Raw genomic sequence first — 18,051 nt, 5'->3', positions numbered from 1 at the left:
CACGTATCGCACTTCTCTCCCCCTCTCGGCTGATAGTGAGGAGCCTATTCTTGGTTGGTCAAAATTTCCCCGCGAAATTTACGTCACAGACAGTTTCGCGCCACCATTCACATCGGAAGGGAAACAGTGCGAACGGTAAGTGCTCTGTTGTGTTATAAACTAACTGTATTTTAAAAAAGTAAAGGTAATCACGAGGACCTGAAAAATATCTTGATCAACCGGGCGTTAACATCGTGTGTTATGGTTTAAAATAATGTTTATTTTGTATTCTAGTTTGAAGACTCGGTAATGTCATTGTATGAGATGCAGCGTGCTGCTGCTGTTCGCATTCACTGTTACAAAGTTACTATTCATCCTTCTTACCTTCTTAATAAACCCACATATTCCTTTCCCAGATGTGTTTACATAATTAATCTTAGTTATGTTCTTTTGTGTTGATTTACACGTAGTTTAAATATGAAGTCTGTGTCTGGTTTATTCCCTGTGAATCTCATGCAAACATTAGAATTATTTTAGAGTCTGTTGGCAAAATGAGTTTTGATCATTTGTTTTTATTAATTTTTTTGTGATGCATTGACATTTTTCTTAAAGGTATCACAGTGATGTTATGATCCAATTTGTTTCCTTGTGGGGAAAAAAATCATAGGCCTGTTGTCACTACAAAAATATTGACAGTTTATGATAACTATAAAAGTCATAAGTCATATAAATATATATCTTTTATATGCTAAACTGTATTTTAATGTGTCATTGTTACAGTGCAATTATATATTTAAGTACTGAGTAATATTAATTAACATGTACGTACTATGGGCTTAGAATTAGGTTTGGTTTAGGGTTAGTTGCATGTAATTATGCATAATTTATTGTATTACTATGGTAAGTACATGTAACAAGGACACTGTAAAATAAAGTGTTACCTTATTATGCATCTATTAGAATTTTTATGAACTGAAATTAAGTTTAAATTAAATTGTTTATATAATGTAATATTTAATGATTAAATGAATTTTGGTTCCAGTTCACTAATTTTGAGTTTTAACTTTTCAGTTTTGAGTCAAGATGTCTTCACCATCATCTCAGAGCCGTAAGAGAGACCCTCCGACGCGTGAGTCCACACCGTTCACTATATGCCGGCATGCATGTGGTTTTTAATTCTTAGTATTTTCTCATGAGGTTTGTCTTTGACAGTTGCTAACCAGGTTTGTGTGTTTGCAGCCGCGAGCGAGGACCCCCTCTCCCCGCCGTCTCAGCGCTCCAGAGCCCATGACACGTCCACAGAGCTTCAGCCCATGCCCACATCTCCAGCCATGGACGCCTCGCTGTTCTCCAGCCCTATGGCTCCACGCTCTGGTACGACTCAAACTCAACATCATATTTGCATTGAAATGAATTGCTCATGTATTTGAATTTGGGGGAAGGTCTCTAAACATCAGGATTTGTTTCATCCAGTCCTGCAGAGTGAGATCGACGCCAGTTCTCCGCTGATGTACGGCACTCCCAGCTCCAGGGTGGAAGGAACGCCCCGCAGCGGCATACGCGGGACACCGGCCCGGCAGCGGCCCGACCTGGGATCTGTGCGGAAAGCTCCACAGGTCGACATGCACTCAGAGCCGGTGAGGGAAAGTCCTGATTATTTGTCATTTAGTTTTAGAGTTGAATCTTTTTATTTTTGACTCCCTGGGTGAGTTTTTAATAAATGTAATTTGTTAAAGGGATAGTTCACCCAAAAATGAAAATTTTGTCATTTCCTCCCCCTCCAGTTGTTCCAAACCTGTGTGAGTTTTTAGTCTTCTGTTGTAGGAAATAGGTGGAAAAGTATTTTTCTTAAATAGTTGTGGAGATTCACCCCTTATATGCTTTGAGTGCCGAGAAAAGCGCTATATAAATGTAAAGAATTAGTATTAACATTTTTCAAAATATATTTTTGGGTTAACTATCCCTTTAAATTTAAAACCCATAACCTCATATATATATTTATGGTCTTATAAGTGTTAATATTTTACTGTGTTTTAAGTGTATGGACTTATTTTTGTGGTTTGTTCATGAGCTTCAATCAGGGTCCAATCAAAGACAAAAACTTTTTTTTCCCATTCAATATGACTATATGAGAATAATAATGACTATACGAGAATAAAAATAACGGTGGTTGGTATTATTCAAAATGATAATTTTATTATTTAAATTCTAAAAATTCAACAAATTAAAAAACAAAAATTAAACAGATTATTAAAGAAATATATCATTGCATAAAATACTATTGTACTGGGTAATATTTAGGGTTGAAAAATGCAGAAATCCATATTTGGGTTATCTTTAACAAAACATTTTTGTTCATTGGAAAAAAAGCTCAAGTAAAATATAAATGAAACTAAAATGAGAAATGTTGCCATGTTTAATTTGAAGCACTAAAATTGCTTACTGGAAATAAAAACTGAATAAAAAAATGACGTCATAACAAAATTACTTAAATAAACACTGAAAATATAAAGCTAATTTAAAATATTAATAAATATAATAGTGTATAGATAATATACAGAAATTAACTGCAATTAGCATATTATGCTAAAATAACACTAATCCATATAAATACAGAACAATCATATCAATATGTATAATTTGTGTGTGTGTGTGTGTGTGTATCTGGTGATTTTCAGCCGTCTGGAGACGCAGCGGCCGGCAGTGAACAGGGGACCGGAGCCGCGGGACAGAGGCTGGTGATCTGGGGGACTGACGTCAATGTGGGAACCTGCAAGGAGAAGTTTCAGGTGTGGCTGAAGTCTGAGTAACTACACCCATCCACAGATGGCTGACAAGAGCTTGTCTTGTCCGTGGCTAAATGACCTTTTGTTGAGAATGTGTATTGTTTTTTCAGCGTTTCCTCCAGCATTTCACAGACCCCAACTCCAAAGAGGATGAGAATGCTGGTCTGGATCTGAACGAGCCTCTCTATATGCAGAAACTGGATGAGGTGAGAAGTGCAGTGCTCATTAGAAAGGCTCAAAAGGGGTAACAATTGGTCGCTTGGATATGAAGTAAGATGCAAAATCCTTAATATCCAGTTGTTGTGTAATAATATTGAAGATTTGTTTGTTCTCAGATCAGTGTTGTTGGAGAGCCGGTGTTGAATGTGAACTGTAGTCACATTCAGACTTTTGATGCTGATCTCTACCGCCAGCTGATCTGTTATCCGCAGGTAAGACCAACCGCAGCGTCAGGTGAAATCAGCCCAATATACACAAATTGACTCTACCGTTCAAAAGATTCGTCTCAGTAAGTGTGTTTTCACACCTGACTCATTTGGAGCGTTCGATTCATAACCTGGTGCATTTTCTGCATTAGTTCAGTTCATTTAGGCATATATGAGCACGCTAAAATCACACTCAGATTCACACCAAAACAATTGGTCCAAGATCACCTGAACCAGGTGGAGAGGTTCGCTTGTGGTGAGAAAACAATCTGACCCACGAACCAGGCTGTTGGTCTGTGTAAGTGAACCGAACCAAGAAGAAATTGCAACATTGTGACAATTTAAATCCATGTTTCGGAACAAAGCACATATTCTATAGGTCTGAACACGCACTAATATTTTAATTTTTTTCAAAGAAATTAGTAATTCTATTCCGCAAGGATTCATTAATTGATCAAAAGTGACAGTAAAGACATTTATATAATGTTACAAAAGATTTCTATTTCCAATAAATGTTATTTGGACTTTCTGTTTATCAAAGAATTCTGAAAAAATTTGGTTTCCACAAAAATATGAAGCAGCACAACTGTTTCTTGAGCAGCAAATCAGCATATTAGAATTATTTCTGAAGGATCATGTGACGCTGTAGACTGGAGCTTTGCATCACAGGAATAAATGTATTCTAAAATATTAAAATAAAAAAGCATAACATTTCACAATATTACAGTTTTTACTGAATTTTTGATCAAATAAATACAGCCTTGGTGAGCAGAAGAGATTTCTTTAAAAACATAAACCTCTAGTTTATTATTTTGTCACTTTGACTATTGAAAGTCTTTCACTCTTATCCTTACAGGAAGTCATCCCCACTTTCGATATGGCCGTCAATGAGCTCTTCTTTGAACGTTTCCCAGACTCTGTGTTGGAGCATCAGATCCAGGTGCGTCCCTACAGCGCCGTGAAAACCAGAAACATGCGCGCGCTCAACCCTGAAGGTAAGAAACCCAGCTAGCCGGACGATGTTTACTGATAAATGAGAGCACCCGTCACATCATCATCGTCTCTGGTTTCCGTTCAGACATTGACCAGCTCATCACTATCAGTGGGATGGTGATCCGCACCTCTCAGCTGATCCCTGAGATGCAGGAGGCGTTTTTCCGCTGTCAGGTGTGTGCGTTTAACACGCGTGTGGAGGTGGACCGCGGACGCATCGCTGAGCCTGCCGTCTGCTGCAACTGCAACACCACACACAGCATGGCTCTGGTGCACAACCGCTCGGCCTTTTCCGACAAACAAATGGTGAGCTGTTGGGATTTTTATTGTATTTTTTCATACTAGTGGTCTCCACAAGTATTACATTATAAATGAGACCATGTGACTGGTACTGGCAGTCCTGTTCTGTTTTCATTTATCAACTTAACTTAGTAGTGCTGTTGAGGTTGTGTGTTTTTTGCACATATCATGCTGGTTAAGAAAGGATTTCTTCTGTAATGGCATTTGTTTACTAGTTGACTAAAACAAAAATTGAGACCAATTATGAAGGCAAGCATTAATAGGGACTTTTCTGTTTTTTTTATGTATCTGATAGATAAAACTGCAGGAATCTCCAGAGGACATGCCAGCCGGTCAGACGCCCCACACCACAGTGGTCTACGCTCACAATGACCTAGTGGACAAAGTGCAACCTGGAGACAGAATAAACATCACTGGTAGCGTCCTGTTGTCATTTAAGCTTTATGTGGTCTTGTATAACAGTAGTGATAAAGGATCGTTCTCCCAAAAACTTCATCACTTACCTTCAAGTTGTTCTAAACCTGTATGAGTTTCTTTCTTCTGTTGAACACAATGCTATTTTAAAGAATGTTGGTAACCATACAGTTGACGGTAGCCATTGACTTCCATAGTAGGAAAAAATACTATAGAAGTCAAATGTCTGGTTACCAACATTCTTTAAAATAACTTATTTTGTGTTCAACAGAAGACTGAAACTCATACAGGTTTGGGAAAACGCGAGGGTGAGTAAATGACAGCATTTTCATTTTTGGGTGAACTATCCCTTTAATGTTGTTAGCTGATGAGTAAATTATGTTTTTGTCAGAAGTCTCTTCTGCTCACCAAGACTGCATTTATTTGATCAAAAATACAGAAAAAAACACTAATTTTGTGAAATATTATTACTATTTAAAATAATGTTTTTCGATTTTAATATACTTAATTTTATTTCTGTGATGCAAAGATGAATTTTCATCAGCCATTACTCCAGTCTTCAGTGTCACATGATCCTTCAGAAATCATTCTAATATGCTCCATGCACTATATAGAGAGAGAGAGAGAGAGAGCATGATTGCATAGAGTTGTTTTTTTTTTTTAGGCTTAAAGTTTATTTTTCTTAAATAAAGGTTTAAAAAAAAATAAGTTCAACCAGTCCTTTTGTATTATGAGAGAACTGGTATTTTGTGAAGACTAACCATCATGTCTGTTATTCTCCTCAGGCATTTACAGAGCCGCCCCTATGCGTCTGAACCCACGACAGAGCCAGGTGAAGTCTGTGTACAAAACCCACATCGACGCCATTCACTTCCGCAAGACAGATGAGAAGCGTCTTCATGGACTGGACGAGGACGGTGACCAGAAACTCTTCACTAAAGACAGAGTCGCCATGCTCAAAGAACTAGCCGCAAAACCGGACGTCTACGAGCGCCTGTCCTCTGCCCTGGCGCCCAGCATCTACGAACACGAGGACATCAAGAAAGTGCGTTTTAATTGTTACTGGTTAAGCCTGCCTCGTCTTTTGTTCCTTACAACAGATATAATTGAACGTTTCTCAGGATGTGAGTTGATGGTACGCATTTTTTTCAGGGCATCCTGTTGCAGTTATTTGGTGGGACCCGTAAGGACTTCACTCAGACGGGCCGCGGGAACTTCCGCGCAGAGATCAACATCCTGCTTTGTGGCGATCCGGGTACCAGTAAATCCCAGCTGCTCCAGTACGTGTATAACCTCGTTCCTCGCGGGCAGTACACGTCCGGGAAAGGGTCCAGCGCCGTCGGCCTCACAGCCTATGTGATGAAGGACCCGGAAACCCGGCAGCTGGTTCTGCAGACCGGAGCGCTCGTGCTCAGTGACAACGGCATCTGCTGCATCGACGAGTTTGATAAGATGAGCGACAGCACGAGATCTGTGCTGCATGAAGTCATGGAGCAGCAAACGCTCTCTATTGCCAAGGTGAGATGCTTAAACAATAACTTGTGATTGAGTGAATGATTTTGTTAGGATGGATAATAAAGTTTTGTGTGTCATAGGCTGGGATCATTTGCCAGCTTAATGCTCGGACCTCAGTCCTCGCCGCAGCCAATCCGGTGGAGTCTCAGTGGAACCCCAAAAAGACGACTATAGAAAACATCCAGCTGCCTCACACACTTCTGTCCAGGTAAAAAATAAAACATAACAGTATTTACAACAGTTAATGTCCAGAATGTTATGTATTTCTATCAATTTCCGACAATTGAGTGGGATGTAAGGTAGGGAGAGAAATGATTTATCCATCAAGATTAGATTTGATTGTGAGCTACATTCAAAATAAGTCTCTTTTGCTCACCAAGGCTGCATTTATTCAATCAAAAATACAGTAAAAACACTAATATTCTGATATTTTTGCAATTAAAAGTAATTTTTTCTTTCATTTTTGAAATGTGATTGATTCCTGTGATCAAAGCTGAATTTTCAGCATCATTACTCCAGTCTTCAGTGTCAGATGATCATTCAGAAATCATTCTAATATGATGATTTGCTGCTCAAGAAACATTTCTTAATATTATCAATGTTGAAACCCCCAGATTTTGCAGCCTTATCCAAGTGTTTCTCTGAAAAATCTCTTGTTCTTAGGTTTGATTTGATCTTCCTAATGCTGGACCCTCAGGACGAGGCGTATGACCGACGTCTCGCACACCATCTCGTGTCTCTGTATTATCAGAGTGAAGAGCAGATTGAAGAGGAGCATCTGGACATGGCCGTGCTGAAAGACTACATCGCCTTTGCTCGTACATCTGTGCATCCCCGACTCAACGAGGAAGCTAGTCAGGCCCTTATTGAGGTATATAAACACGATATAGGTTATGACACCTGCAGTAGTATAGTATTACATGTAATATTTAATGTTTGCAATTTTGAATTTTGACCCTTGCAGGCCTATGTAGACATGCGTAAGATCGGCAGCGGTAGAGGTATGGTGTCCGCGTACCCCCGTCAGCTGGAGTCTCTCATCAGACTGTCTGAAGCGCACGCTAAAGTACGTTTCTCAAGCAAAGTCGAAACCATCGACGTGGAGGAAGCCAAGAGACTGCACAGAGAGGCCCTGAAACAGTCCGCCACTGATCCCAGGACAGGATTCGTGGATATCTCCATCCTCACCACAGGTACGAGTTAGACAACTGTCTAGACTGGTCAGGTTGAGTCACATGGTCTCATTGTCTCATCATGCTTGTGCAGATATATAGTGGTGTCAAGCGAATAAAGGGGTGGTTGATTATGATTTCACTTTTCTAACTTTAGTTAGAGTGTAATGTTGCTGTTTGAGCATTAACAACATGTGCAAAGTCACAATGCTCAGTTCAAAGCAAAGGGGGATATTTGCTTTTAAAGAAATTGCTTTTTAAGGACTACAACAAACGGCTGGTAGAGACTACACGACATTCCTCCCGTGTTAGTGACATCATGAGCATAAACATAAAATTTACATAAACCCCGCCCCCTGAACACAATTTATAAATTATCATGACAGAATATGCTAATAGATGACTAGAAGATAACTACACATAAGCTACATAAATTCATCAACTAACCATTCAGAAATGTCTACATGTTGTCACTTCTTGAGTCTCTCCATCTTTCTGACTCCAGTTTGAACATAAAAGGCTAAAAGTTTTTGAAATTTTCAGTAGATGTCTGTGTGAGATAAAAGGACACGAGCTCTTGATGCTCCTCCCTCTGTGCCGGGAGCAGCAGCTCATTTGCATTTAAAGGGACAGACACAAAACATGCTATATAAAAATATCTGGGGGGTATTTTGAGCTAAAACTTCACGTACACACTCTGGGGACAACAGAGATTTATTTTACATCTTGTGAAAAGGGCATTATACCACTTCTTAAAAATTGTAATCTAATTAATTTCACAATTAATTCATCTAATTAATCGCACATCAAATTTGGCTGACCAAAAGATAAATTAAAGTCATTATTGTGTTAAATGAGAAAAGCATCAAAAAGACATTACAAAAAGTAGCTTTAGAAAAAAAAATATTTTATTTGATTCAACATATAATTTATTACTCATAAACTTAGATGACATACATCTGGGGCGGTAAATGCGTTAATAATTTTAATGTTATTTTTTTCCCATAACTAGGTTATTTAACCCATTAAATTAACAGCCCTAAAAATAATAATAATTGTTATTACCCTTTTAAAATCTGCATGAAATGGAAGTTGCAATAGTCTTTTCTATTGTGATGTATATCCGAGTAAAACGGCTTCTGGAATGAGAAAAAAAATGTAAAGTGCAAATTTGCAGTCAGTTGTGGATGATGTTTAGTCCCACTCTCCTCCGAGACACGTCATGAAAAGAACACAGCATATAATAATGATAAATAATTTATAATAAGCTCTGCAACATTATGTAAAAAAAAAAGCTGTTCCTCAGTTTGACTAATCACTTCTAGTTAACTAGTATCTGTGAATGTCATGCAAATTAGAGAGTCTGATGGTTTTGATTGGTTGTTTCTGTACAGGTATGAGTGCTACAGCACGCAAGCGCAAGGAGGAAGTGGCTCAGGCCCTGAAGAAGCTCATCCAATCAAAGGGCAAAACACCAGCTATGAAGTACCAACAGTTGTTTGACGATCTTCGTGGCCAGTCAGAAGCGGTATGCTTTTTCTTATTATTATTTTAATAATGCTAATAACGTATAAGATCCATAAAATCCAACTATAAATCTCAACTTAAAATGTTTTCCTCCAATTTCAGGCTATTACTAAGGACATGTTTGATGAGGCCCTCAGAGCACTCGCTGATGAAGATTATCTGACCGTCACAGGAAAGACTGTTCGGCTTCTGTGAATGCTTACTATTCCTGGCTGCTGCTTCCTCTTTTGTTACTTGTTACTTTATCCTTTATTCTTTTTCTATAGAGCAATTATTGTTAATAGTCATATGTATGAAGCCTTTCTGGATGCAATAAATGTTTTGTTGTTCAAGAGAAGATTTTGTAAATAGTGTGGTTTATAGCTGTCATTTACATAAACATGCAAAGCATCAATTCACTGACCTAAATCAGTCGCATTGACTTTCCACTGGTGATTGTAAAGTTAAAACCTCAAAGAATGGCTTAAACAGGGTGCAAAACCTAAACAGCTTACAATGTATAGTGAGACAAATAGACACACAGGAAGTTGAGCATTGAATAGTTTTCATGAGTAATCAAATATAGCTGGATTATTTATACAATGGCAATAAAATTGACTGGATACATAGCAGGATGAAAATAAATGGTGTCAACTTAACCATCTTATGAAATGTATATAATGTGTACATTTAGTATTTGAGACTAACAAATTACTACGTTACCAATTAAAGCATTTTCTCCACCTAAAACATGACAACATGCTAAAGACATAATAGTTCAATTACTTAAACTTAACTCAAACGGCCTTAAATTTTACTGTGATATAACGCTGTAGTCTAGTGTCATATAAATTATATATTTTAAAAAATCTTCGCAGTGGAGCCACACCCCTCCTCTCTTACTACAGCACTGCGCGCATTAGTCACATGACCCGTCGACGTCACGCTTTCGTATGCTTTTGGATTCGGGCAGAAGAAGATGGCGGCCTCCTCAGGTTAGTCTCACAATCTCCTCAACCCTCGCGGTCCTCCGCGGCCGTTTTTTAAAACCTGAAGCGCCAAGCACATGCTTCACAATCCCATATGCATTATCCGAGAGGTTTCCCGTGCTCAAATGCCTTTATTTACTTCACTTAACAGACCTGTGTGCAGTTTGAACTGAGTGTGTGTGTGTTAGCATCGAGCTAACGGCCCACAAACAGACTTGTAGTTTAAAAATAACATCAGATTTATTTTATGTTATCAGCTAATGAATAATATAGGCACACATCGAGAATAATTGTGCTTTTATATGGTACCGAGGCATTGATAAAATGCTGTATGTTGCAGTTGGGCGGGTGTATCGGTGTAAATGTGAGGCGAGGCGGAGCATTGACGCGCGTGCTGCTGCTGGTTCCGTCCAGTGCCGTGACAAACGGGCCTTTAACTGATGTTTATGTCAAACCAGAACCTGAGCAGGTTAAAACAGCCTCACATAGTCATTTAAACCTTTTAAAGATAATAAGTATATGTAAAAGTGCGTACTGATTGTGTAATATATATATATATATATATATATATATATATCTATATATATATATATATATATATATATATATATATATATAACACTCATTTACACTCTCGTGTAAAGCCATTTCATAATAATATACATGACGTTTAGAGTTTATGAGGGGCTGATTTATACATATAAACTCAAGGAGACCTTTAAACCCATTAAATCTCAGTTAATTTGAGAAATTCATTATAATTGTTTACTATTGAATGTAGCTGCATATTAGAGCAGATCTCATTTATTAATTTCAAATGACATTTTTAGAGTTTATAGGGAAAGAACAGCACATCTTAAACATGTATTTTAAACGTTAATTTGGAAGCTAGTTTGCACACAGTTGCACATCTTGACACAGAATAAGATGCATGTAAATGAAGTTTAAAATGTGTATGTTCACATATTTTAAGGTCAGATGCATCAGCTGATCTTTTGTTTGAAATATATTGAGTTATTCAGTCTTGTCTTGAGATATGAGATTTTGAGGAAGTGAGAAACCATGATAGAGAATGGGTGTAATTTCCTGAATCATTCACGGATGAGTGATTTAGTCTTTCCTTTAGACTCTCACCTGAACTTGCAAATCTCGTACCTCCACTTTGTCAACGCTACAGTATCTATGAAAACACTAGAACGCTAATCAGTGTTGAAATGCCGTTTATTTACATGTTATATTTGAAACTGCACAGATTTTGTGCGATATGCACTTAAATGTGCTTAGTTACATTATTATTTTTTGTCTCTGGCTGATCAGACGGTTCTGTTCTGTTTATGAAGATTGAAGAAGACAGTGAGATCCCTCATACAGTCATTGTTTTGTTTGAAAAAGAATTTAATCAAATTGTTATCCCAGCCAGAGCATCAAATACACATCAAATATACCTCAAATAAGAGGTTTTGCTCATCCACGAATAAACGAAAACATGTTGATTTCATATTAAATGAAAAGGCAACTGTCTGAAATGTTTGTAAAAATATACAAAAAACTGTGAAATTAAAGTAAAGATTCACCTTACTATCCCGCCTCGTTCAATTCTGTTTTTACTTTTAAAAATGTTCGAGAATTTTATAATTGAGATATCTCTCGATTAAAGGTGCTCTAAGCGATGTCACGTTTTTTAGACCGAATTTTTTTTTGTCACACACAGCAAACATCTCCTCACTATCCGCTAGCTGCCTGTCCCCTGAACACACTGTAAAAAAACGCGGTCTCTGTAGACAGCCCAGGCTCCACAAACGGCAACAAAAACAAACTGGCCCAGCCTGGACCACGAAACATAACAAACAGTGTTCCAGCCAATAACCAACAAGAATGATTTGGGGGTGGGGGTTGGGGGGTTAGTGCGCGTGCACATCAAGGGGGGTGAGGGGAGTGGAGGAGAGAGAAGCATGTTAGAGAAGTTAGCTAGAGGAGAGATGTCCTAGACAACGACAAACGTTACAATTATATTCTCTTGAATTTTGATATGGCCGACACACAACCAAAGAGACGACGTTCCGATGAACAAATAGCAAAGAAGAGGGAAAAAGGAGAGGGAACGCGGGAAGTCCCGAATTTACATCGGAAAAGCACGGACGGGATGAGGAGGAGGGAGGGTCGAGCTATCCTCCGTTTTGTTTGACAATACTTCAGACGTCAACAAGAAGTGACTCGCTTAGAGCTCCTAAAAACTGCATGTGTAATTATAATACATTTTTCCAACTCTTGTATTCTTCATCGAAAAACGTCAAAAAATCTCTACCCAGTTTTACCAACTAGTCCGAGAGACACTGTCTTTAATGAATTGTCTTTGTGTTCTTGCAGGAGTTAAAGTCCCTCGCAATTTTCGTTTGTTGGAAGAGCTTGAGGAAGGACAGAAGGGTGTCGGTGATGGGACAGTGAGCTGGGGTCTGGAGGATGATGAGGATATGACTCTCACACGGTGGACGGGCATGATCATCGGACCTGCACGAGTATGTCCGCTGTTTAACCATGTTTATGTAGCAGTTAAATGACAACGATACGGATGACTCATCTGACAAAATTATTACATTCTTCAAATGTCGTGTGGCGAAATCAGGCAGGAAATCATTCTTTTTTTCTTTTTTTTTCATTTCCGCTGTCAAACTATTTTATAGCGTGACTGAAATCTTGGACAGTAGTAAACAGCACGCCTTCATACTATCCAGCCTGACGCATGACAGCTTGCGTTGTAGATTAAAGATAAAGATGCATGCCATGAAAAGCAGCAGAAACCTTCTTTAGTGGTTTATATATTTGTTCAAACTGGCAACATTATTTATTGGGCTGGAAATATGGCCCACTTCTGGCTACGTGGTATACTGTGATTTTGTTTAATTTGCTTAATGAAACCTGTCTAGGTCACATTTCACCCAAAAATTATTGAGAATATACATTTTGCATAAAGATAATAATTCATATTTTAGCACCATTTGCAATAACATTACTTTCATGACAATTAAGCACTTTTGTTATAAATTAAATGTATACTGATTTTAATAAAATAATTGTTTTCACTCTACAGTAATGAGAATTAAGCTGAATTGTTATGAAAATAATGTCACTGTGCAAAATCGACACTAATTAATATAATTCAATTTAATTAGTGTCGATTTTGAGGTGGAATATGAACTACACATTTCTTTATGAGATTCTCCATAATAATAGTGTTATTAAACAGACAATTTTAGATAAAGACATATAGCTTTGTATTTTGCTAAACAGAATTGGTTCAGATTTCTTTTGCATCAAAGCTATTCAGCTAGCATGAAAATACAAGGTCATTTTGAGTGGATAAAATTGGTAAATTCTTTTCTGTTTGATAGACCATCATTTAAAACTGAAAGTTAAGTGAGATCTGCAGTCCATCATCGTATAGAATACTGAAAAACATTACGTCAGCATGTGAAGTGTGGTATTTTTTTCTTCGAGTTGTGTAGGTCTATTCTCTTTGATGAGTCGATGTGTTTGTTATCCTCTCACTTTCATGTTCCGTTTGGCATTTCGGCTTTAACCTTTGACTTTTTCCTTATTTCTCAGACTAATTACGAAAACAGGATATACAGCCTGAAAGTGGAGTGCGGACCTAAATATCCCGAATTACCACCGAATGTTAGATTTGTTACAAAAATTAGCATGAATGGAATAAATAATTCCAATGGGATGGTAAGTTGAATCATTTTTATATCTGACTGTTTTGAGTGTTATTGTACCCTGCGTGTTGTCTGTTATGTTTGAGATCATTTTACTGCAAACTAGAGAAATGTGACGTTGCAGTTATTTTCACACGGATGCAGAAAAGAGTCACTCGAGTCACATCAGTACTGCAGAGGAGGGACGTTTCTCACTGTGCCTGCCTAAGCAGAACCAATAATGAATCTCAAACATGTCTAATGAGATTCAGCTGGAGACCGAATACAAAAGGAACCGCAGAAAATTAAACGGTTTATTGCACCACAGAGGATTGATATATTTTTTTAATTCTCTTCTGTGTGTTTTTCTTAATGATCGGTCCAAATATGCGATATAAAATTAAGATCTTTGTGCAGTTTTCCCAAGTGGAAGTATATTGGTTTAAGATGAACTAAATCCCAGACCAAAATGCTGTCATTTTGCAAGCTAATTTGTTGAAACAAACAGCTCTGTCACATAATTATACCTCTAGGTAAGTAAAAAATAAAATAAAAGTAAAACAAACACATACAGATAATTATATAAGGATGCTTGTTTTCAACTGAAATGAGAAGGAAGCATTGGAAATAGTTTCTTGTTTTCTGATGCTAGATTAAGGGGGCGTTACATCGAGTGACACATCTTACCCCAAGCTACCCTAAAACTTTATAGTCATGATAAAACTTAATCATCTGGCACATCAGGAGATTTAGGCCTGTTTGATCATTTTTTTATTGGGCATTTTGATTAGCGTCACTCCGATCCCTTAAGTGGAGAAGTGTTACACAGGGTTCCTACGCAGTTTGGAAAAGTATGCAATTTGATGAGTAATTTCCAGGTCTGGATAATTATGGAAAAAAATAAAGGCTTCTACGATTAAGAATTTTTAGAAATTAACTATTTCTAAAAATAAGTTTATCATTCAAGCTCTGTGTTTAAATGGCAAAAGTTTAGTGATCATTTAGGGATTGCCGAACATGACCGAATGAATTCAAGGCGCACATTTTAATTTCCCAAAACTGAGTGAGTCTCTTTTGAACTTCACTCAGGCTGTTTGGTGATCATGCCACATCAAACCACATTTACAGCATCAAACCGATGTGTCAGATGTGAATATATGCCATTTATAAAGCGTTTTAGGTTTCTTGTCATCATATAAGAGCATGGTATCACTTTGAGACAACCAATAAAAAAACGGAGTAAATAAAAATATTTACAGATCACTGTACTATATACCAAATATAATGCTGTAAGAACCATTTATGTTAAATATGGTCTGAAAAATCTTCCTATGTATATAGGAACATTTTTTTTTTTTTTTTGCATGTCATTACAATGACTTCAACCACTTTGCTTTTCTAGTTTAAGCTGTTACTTTTTTTCCTTTTTAGCTTGTTGGTAAATTTTCTTTTCAGTAAAATTTCATCTAAGACCATTGACTAGTTTCGGGTTGGAGTTGAGCTGTATCGATTGCATTTGTGACATTTTGATTAGTACCGACAATAGTTTTGTCTCATCCTTCAGTTTTTTTATGCAAATATCACACTTACAGTAACCCTATATAAGTTAACCAGGTTAGTCTGTAAACAGAAATGTGAAACTGGTATTTTTTAGTTCAGATGTGACTTTTTTTCTCACCAAATGAACTTTTGGTTGTGCTACCAATATAATAATGAGTTTCCTACCATCAAGTACAACGTTTAAATCTTGTGGCTTTTAAAACTGCATATTTTATTCAATGTTTACCATCCGACTCGTGTATTTTTATTGTGGGTTACTATAACCACCATTCTTTCTTTTTTATAACTGAGGAACTAATTGAAATTGTCACAAATGCTGTTGACAGATTTTAACTTGTATTAAACCCCCAAAAAAACATTTCTTTAATAAATCCTGTTTATTCTTTATTTAATTTTGTGACATGATTTGTGCAATGCAAATTGACTCTTGAATCTTAAATCATGTAACTCATTTCTGCATGTCCCCTCCCTTTCTTTCTGTCTCTTTTTGTTTCAGGTGGATGCACGTAGCATACCAATTCTAGCAAAATGGCAAAACTCATATAGCATTAAAGTCGTTCTTCAAGAGCTAAGGCGTCTTATGATGTCCAAAGAGAATATGAAGCTTCCTCAACCGCCGGAAGGACAGACGTACAGCAATTAATTGTAAATGATTGTTATGACCCTCTGTCTTAAACCTTACTCTCTTAGAAAAAGAAAAAACAAAACTATTGCTCACTCCACACTCAAACAGTCTCCGCTGCAGGAGCACAATTGGACATTTCAAATAGTTTAGCTTGAGAAGCAAAGAAAGGAAAATGCTTATATTGTGTGGCACCATGTTCAGTTCTGTTTTGAAATCAAGAGTGCACAAATCTCTCTCTTCCAGTTACATTTACATCGACCACAAGCTTTATGTTGATGAACTGAATCCTGTCAGCATAGACGCAGAAAGAAGGCATGCTAGGTGAGGTTTAAACAGATCTGTTCATTTTTAAGTTAAAGTAATGGGACACCAAAATTAGGATGCATAAACAATGGCATGCTTATTTAAAAAAAAAAAGAGGAAAAAAAAAAAAGAAACATAAAAAAGCAGCTGAGTAAGTTGTAAGTTAACGTTTAAAGAACTTTTTTTGTGTGTGAATCTGAACCCCTCACTGACAAAAACGTTAAGGGTCCTAAAAGTGTGCCTGTAGTCTTCTAGTAGACTTTCTCTTCTGTTCGGTTTTTATTTTTAATGTCTGTATTTGACACAATCGCAGTTTGTTTCAGCGTGTTGTAAACGGATGCTCTGTTCTTGTTCTGAAATCAAGCCGTGCGCAAGGATCTGTCGGGTGCATTAAAGTGTGACTCTCCAACCCGCTGTCAGACTCTGTTTGTACACGAGTCCATCACACGCTGCGGAAATACGCTGAGATGTTACTGTACGAATAAAGCAGCAAACCCTTGCCATTCAGGGACGGGATACGGAGAGTGTCCGACTCGCTGTTTTGCATCGTTTTGAATGACACAGCCTTATTTTTACAGTGATAGATTAATTTTATACAGCAAACCTAGCTCCCATTGACCTCATATCACTGCAAGGTAACTAAACATAAGTGTGTGTTGTGATACATAACATTTGAATTGCTCATCACGAGTTTATCTGATGCGTTTGAACGTTTTACACACTTCGTAAGGTGACGTACTGTGAAAATCATTTACAAGTGAGTTTGAGGTAGGGTGTCTTCATTAGGAATCACTGATTGTGTTAATAATAAGATTTGCTGTACGCTTGCCCTTGCTTAACCACAGTGCTTTACGACTCCACACCTGTAACTGCAACGGCATGCTGTTATGTAGCTTTCATTACAACACCAACTAGTACTTCAGTAATTATAACGTTAGAAGCACTGCTATAATCCTTAGGTACTCTAACAGAGTTAATCATTGAATTAAATTGTAATTCCAGTGAATGGTGGGGGTTTGTTGTGCTGTTGTTCATTTATGCTTCAGTTGGCTACGACCTTTTTATTGAAGTCTTCATTAGCAAAAACTAATAGGCAGTTATCGTGCTAATTAATATATGTAGTGGCAGTTTTCTTACGGTCTCTACATTTTCAGAGCCACAAATGAAATCACCCTGTAATGCATCTAAGGAACTTTTTTTTTTTCCTCCCTGTTCATGTTTTTCTTTCTTTTTTTTTTTCTTTTTTTTAAAGACGTATAATCAAATTAAGTTGAATATGTGACACCGGGGATATGTTCAGAATAATAAAACAAACATTGTGGAACACACTTGGTTCTTACTCTGGTCATTTTTGTTTTGCAGGATGTCTTGTTGAAGTATTTGTGGAATTAATATTAAAAAGATGCGTTTAAATAATTGTTTTATTTACCACACCACATTTAGCTTGTGATTCAATGGTTCCAAAAGGGTTTTTTCACAACAATGCCATAGAAGAACTGTTCTGGATTTCCCCCCAAAAAACTTTCAGTAAAAAGTTCTTAAAAGAACCAGTTTGTGAAACCAGGACTTTTAAGTACAAATATACACCCTTTAGAGGAAGATAAAGTACAAAGGTGTATCTTGGAAGTATATATTTATCTTTTCAGTTTCAGTAAATGTCCTTTTGTTTGCTTGTTAGATGTAGTCGACTACATGTGGCACTTATTTGTGATGGATTGACTTTATAATGAAAATGTCTTGTTGTTTGAAGTCAACATTAAGAAAGACAACAAAATTGAACCCTTTCTCT

At 37.2% G+C, this 18,051-nt stretch overlaps 2 protein-coding genes across 2 annotated transcripts; both read left to right on the top strand.

Annotated features, from left to right (window-relative positions):
- Positions 1-43: 43 nt before the first annotated feature.
- mcm4 (minichromosome maintenance complex component 4) lies at positions 44-9,448 on the top strand. Its single transcript, XM_084102110.1, has 17 exons — positions 44-135; positions 1,051-1,108; positions 1,219-1,353; positions 1,453-1,616; positions 2,658-2,768; positions 2,876-2,971; positions 3,101-3,196; positions 4,047-4,185; positions 4,269-4,489; positions 4,779-4,899; positions 5,683-5,942; positions 6,050-6,415; positions 6,493-6,620; positions 7,076-7,283; positions 7,377-7,605; positions 8,979-9,112; positions 9,214-9,448. Exons 2-17 carry the CDS (start codon positions 1,063-1,065, stop codon positions 9,304-9,306), a joined length of 2,547 nt encoding a protein of 848 aa, XP_083958236.1. The 5' UTR covers positions 44-135; positions 1,051-1,062; the 3' UTR covers positions 9,307-9,448.
- A 547-nt stretch (positions 9,449-9,995) lies between these two features.
- ube2v2 (ubiquitin-conjugating enzyme E2 variant 2) lies at positions 9,996-17,590 on the top strand. The gene is made up of 4 exons (XM_084102716.1): positions 9,996-10,085; positions 12,447-12,595; positions 13,683-13,808; positions 15,831-17,590. The coding sequence occupies exons 1-4, from the start codon at positions 10,070-10,072 to the stop codon at positions 15,975-15,977; spliced, it is 438 nt and encodes a 145-aa protein (XP_083958842.1). The 5' UTR covers positions 9,996-10,069; the 3' UTR covers positions 15,978-17,590.
- The last annotated feature ends 461 nt before the right edge of the window (positions 17,591-18,051 follow it).

The sequence above is a fragment of the Abramis brama genome (genome assembly GCF_963993115.1).
Source record: "Abramis brama genome assembly, chromosome: 24".
In the NCBI taxonomy this organism is placed as follows: domain Eukaryota; kingdom Metazoa; phylum Chordata; class Actinopteri; order Cypriniformes; family Leuciscidae; genus Abramis; species Abramis brama.
This window is presented reverse-complemented; position numbering and strand designations above follow the sequence as displayed.